Raw genomic sequence first — 4937 nt, forward strand, 5'->3', positions numbered from 1 at the left:
TCGGCCGAAGGCATCTTTCTTTCCGCTGCCGCTTTCTGTACGCTGATTTGTTGAGACAAAATAATTAATTTCTCAAAAACTATTGCGAATATCGCAAAACGGCACAGGACTTTCTTGCTCACCTCAATCCGTTCTACGTTCTCACCAAGGGTCATCATGGGACTTCGGGACACCCTGTATATATACAGGGTGGTCCATGTAAAGTGTTATACGTTAATAACTCTAAACATATTTGTCCTATCAAAAAGTTGTTCATGAGAAAGTTTTATATATTCGAGGGGCCTTTCTAAATACGTAAACAAAAATTCACTTCTGTCCCCCCTTGAAGAGGGGCGGAGGGTAACTTTAAAGTTTTAAATGGGACCCCCTATACATTGTTATTTTTAGTTATCATCGGATGAACATAAACAGTCTCTTAATAGTATCATGTGGATTATGACTCGAAGTCAGTTATAAATTCTCACTTCTTTTTTTTCTTTATTTATATTAAACAATTATATTATTCTTGTGTTGTGTTCTTGATATTGTATTCGGGGTTGTATTGAATTGTCTTCTCATTTGGCTTATAATGCTAGGTTCTGATTGTTGGACTATATTGTATTTATGACCTTTTATATAATGTAACTTTATCCACTGAAGGGGATTCGGTTAAGGATCAGAACATTTGAATACTACAATATATTGCTAATTACAACTATATTATTATAAATAGCATTATACTAGTCTTGTCTGGCTTTTAAAAATCGTATTTATTGATATATTACATGTTGTCGAAATCTATCTAATTAAATATTAATTTTCTAAAATTAATTTGGCAGTATGCCAAATGAGGATACTATTAATGGAAATATAGAAATGATTAGCTACAAAGTGTCAGATAATACACATAAAAAACTTATAAAATGAAAATTAATTAAGTGATTGATGTAATATGTCTTTAGGTATTTCGGATCCGTGCGAAGGTGGTAACATACGTGTGCACACTGCTATGACATTGGAACAACAGGATCTCGTGTGTCTCACCGCACAGACCTTGCTACGCGTGTTAGCTCATGGAGGTTACAGACCATTGTTGGAAGGCTCTAATAAATTAGCGGTGGAAATGAGTGTTTGGGCAGGTGGTGTTGTAGCAAGCCCATTGGACAAAGCATATGAACCACCTACGGAGCAGGAGCAACAAGAGGATATGGATGAAAGTAATGAGGAAATGATTACTGAGAGCGTTTAGGTTCTTTAATTGATGCATTTCCAAAATTATTATTCATAAAATAAAAAAAGAGAAGTTTCCCTTTTTACATAACAGAATAAATACTAATTATTTTCAAGTTATTTTTAAAGACATATTGTATTTAATATTTACATATAAGATTTGCTGATGAATGAGTTATTGTGAGTAATTTGACATTACATATTTGCATGCTGTTGATGTTAACACAGCATATAATTTGAATGTAGGATTGAAAATATTGTACGTGAAATTTAAAACCCGCTACTTGTTAGTAGAAAATTTTACGAATTCGTGAAATAAAGAATAGATTATGTGTACTCCATACTAAACGATTATAATTTTTCTAAACCTTTTTTGTATTTGCAGCAGATTCTGCGTTAAAATTATTTACTTTGCGAGTGACAACTTCGCTTTGCATTCTCTTTTGTATATCGAATGAAAGAAATAACTTTAGAGTGAGATGATCGATTATGATACAAGTCGGACAATAAAATTACACAACTTACAAGGAACAAACATAGAAAATGACAACTATAGAGCGTTAACTATTATAACTAAAATATGAATTATTTTTGTTTCAAAGGATTTTACATTTATTTTAATTGAGGAGTTACTTAAACTCATACAAAGTTCTTATGGATAATATTAATTACAAGATAATCTCCCTAACAGTACAGATGTCCAGGGGACATCTAGAGTACATCCTGAGGAAGTCCTGAGGACATTTCTTCGTCCTCAGGACGTCCTTAGAACATCCTCAGGAGATCTTATGCTGTCTGGGCTGTGTATCCTCTAATTTTCATTTTTTTAATTTTTTGCTTGAAAAGATTTTAAATTGTATTTTGCTTTAACATCTTCAGTAAACATACAAGCTCTTCTAATGGAAAATTGGAATTTTTTTTTAAGGCCACTATTACACTCATTCCCTTTTTTGAGATAAACTCCTCAATTATTTTTAATTATTTTTTAATATAGTTATAATACTAGATATGATAATATGTGAGTGCTTAGAGAAAGACAAAGTTATAAAGTAAAATCAATTTATATGAATCGATATAGATTCTTATACAGAACCGTATAAATCATATAAATTATTTTTTCGTCAAAAGATATCTTCTCATGTCTGTTTTCTTTACGTATCAATAAATTAATAACTAATACTGTGTCGAAACCAGCCTTTTTCACGTACCTCGAGAGTACCATTTAAGATGCTGTCTAATAACGGTAAATACATTAGATTGCGAGTGCCTGTATCTTGTATGCACTTGTAGTTTTCTCGTAGTTGGCAGTGATGTGCAGTACATTGTTTAAACCCGTACGAAAGCTTCACGTATAGAAAACGTCAGTCTTCAGCGATCTAATGCAGACAAGGATCGTTGTCCGGGGTTCGAACGACTCGTGCGCAATTGATCGCACGGGAACCAGTGCCTGGGCGAACAGGTACCTTGAAAAGCTTGCCTTGTGGCATGCACACACAGACTTTGTATTGCTCGTGACTCGTAGCGGGATTTTGCAGAAACATGGGCGCCACAGGGATGTTCTCCACATCTATAGAAATGCCGTCTTTAGCGTCTAGCATGATACTGCCATTGACACTCTTGAGAAAAACGTCCACGTCGGCGCTCCAAACGATGTCTTTACTCTCCATTCGCACCCCCTCTGCGCCATGTAAAGAAATCTGATTGTCGGAGCTAATTGCTAAACTCTCGTTGACTGGCGATGTAATCCGATGGGTTTCCGCAATTTTAACATCAATTTTCTCAACGCCGCTCGGCAGGCCAAAATTGGGAAAATCGGTGGTAAAATAAATCACACCGGTTCGCGGATCCTTTACTTCAAACGATTCTACTTGTGACATCGTTGTACCGTTTGGTAGGATACCCAATTTGGATCGCGGATGTTCATGTGTGCGCCGACTCTTCACATCGACACGCACACCGGCTTCGTCGCCGGATATCTCCATTGATTCGTCACCATAGCTCTGACAGATACCTGACTGCAGAGATACCTGAGAAAATAAACATAAAGAAACAATATATCAGATACATCATTGTTGAAACGTAATCTATATAAGGGTAATGGGATTAGCAAAGATATATTGCTTGAAACTAAGATTTGAGATTTTACTCGAAATATACAGCATGTCTCGCTTAACACCTTGATATACATACGTGTATTTGTCATGTACAGCGTGCCCGCTAACGGAGGAACTGCGGTGTACAAATAGATTAGGTTAAACTGAATAAAAAATTTCTCTATCATTTTGCAAACAACCACGTAAAATTTTAAATTATTAATCTAAGAAGATTCGTGGATGATCACCCGCCATGCGTTAAATGACTCAGATAGCTAAACCTGCGCGAGCAGATTTTGCGCAGAGTCTGTCAACAGTGTCTGTAGACAGAATGGCAACAAATTGGACACAGAATCTGTTCTGATGACAGATTGGTGACAGACTGCACGCAGAGTCTGTCGACAGATTCTGATTGCGCGCAGATTCTGTTTCCTAGATAGGCTATTTAATTCTATCAAGGGCCATGTGTATGCTATTATATAATGTATGCAGTTTCACATACACACCATGTAAAACTTTGAAAGAAGTCAAGATAATTATATTGTGCAACTTTGAAAGAAGTCAAGATAATTATATTGTGCAATAATTGTACACATATACACAATAAAAAACAATTTTCACTTTTAAAATTGTATTACATATTTCTTATAAAAAAGTAATAATAATAGAGAAATAACGAGTACAAATGTAGAATAGTACAATGGTTAAATAGCCATTTAAAGGCGTACATATGCCATCCCTGGTAAAAATTGTTCTTATAATTTTTCATACAATTTCTCATATTATTTTTTTTAATGTCATTTTGTCATTAAATCTGAACGATTTAACCGTCATGTAATAAGTACTGAAGGCACCGAATAAAACATTAGTCTCGCCATATAAATAATATTTATAGAATTTTTGTAATTGTTTATTTGAAAATATATCATACTTTGATTTTGATAAAATTTAATACAATCTGAACTGGACGATCGATCAAATTAATTCGCACATGTAAAAGCATAGTATTTTATTAACATAATGGAAAAATATCATTATCTGCTGTTTTATTGCAGTAATGTTCTATACAGTCCTTGGTAGAAAATTAATTTCGAATTATCGTGCCTCTCTTATATTATTTATACGCTAAACAGATTCGTCTATATTTTGCGGTTTAAAAGCTGAACAAACTTTAAGATTTTTCTTCATTTTTCTTCCTTAAACTTTAAGTGGGTAATACAAAGCACTTTTTATCAAGTGAAGAGTTGACGTAGGGTCTAAGGTGACGGACGATTATCCAAAATATGTCTTCGGTTGAAGTTTGAATCTCACCAGAGAAAATCTTAAAAATTATGAAAAAATAATATAGAAAAACTTTTTTCATTGTATTTCACTGTATTTATTATGAGTATTTATGAGTATTTATGAAAAAGCGCTCATTCTATGAGTAATTATGAAAAATTATGAGAAAATTTTCTACTAAAAATTTAATTGAAGAACCTATGAAACGACAGGATCTGCGAGCAATCTGCCGTCAGAGTCTGTCGGCAGGCTTTGCGCGCAATCTGCCGCCAATCTGATGTCAGAGTCTGTTAGCAGACCCTGTCAGCAGTCTGACGGCAGATTGGGGACGCAGATAACTATCGCAGATATATA

The 4937-nt window shown here is 34.3% G+C and overlaps 2 protein-coding genes across 5 annotated transcripts in view; one reads left to right on the top strand and one right to left on the bottom strand.

The window, feature by feature from the left end:
• The window catches only part of LOC116851369 (interleukin enhancer-binding factor 2), a 22987-nt gene extending 21435 nt beyond the window's left edge, over positions 1-1552 (top strand). For both annotated transcript variants that reach the window (XM_032830702.1, XM_032830703.1), the window contains exon 5: positions 942-1552. In XM_032830702.1, coding sequence (XP_032686593.1) covers positions 942-1228 — 287 coding nt within the window. In that variant the 3' untranslated portion in view covers positions 1229-1552. The remainder of the gene's footprint in view (positions 1-941) is intronic.
• Positions 1-4937, bottom strand: part of LOC116851370 — a 45871-nt gene that overhangs the window by 11940 nt on the left and 28994 nt on the right. For 2 of the 3 annotated variants that reach the window (XM_032830704.1, XM_032830705.1), the window contains exon 4: positions 1327-3236. In XM_032830704.1, coding sequence (XP_032686595.1) covers positions 2586-3236 — 651 coding nt within the window. In that variant the 3' untranslated portion in view covers positions 1327-2585. Of the gene's footprint in view, positions 1-1326; positions 3237-4937 lie in introns of those variants that run through there. The other variant, XR_004379565.1, reaches the window with a different exon arrangement.

The sequence above is a fragment of the Odontomachus brunneus genome, unplaced genomic scaffold (assembly GCF_010583005.1).
Source record: "Odontomachus brunneus isolate Ranch 3 - 2012 unplaced genomic scaffold, Obru_v1 Obru_scaffold_173, whole genome shotgun sequence".
In the NCBI taxonomy this organism is placed as follows: Eukaryota; Metazoa; Arthropoda; class Insecta; order Hymenoptera; family Formicidae; genus Odontomachus; species Odontomachus brunneus.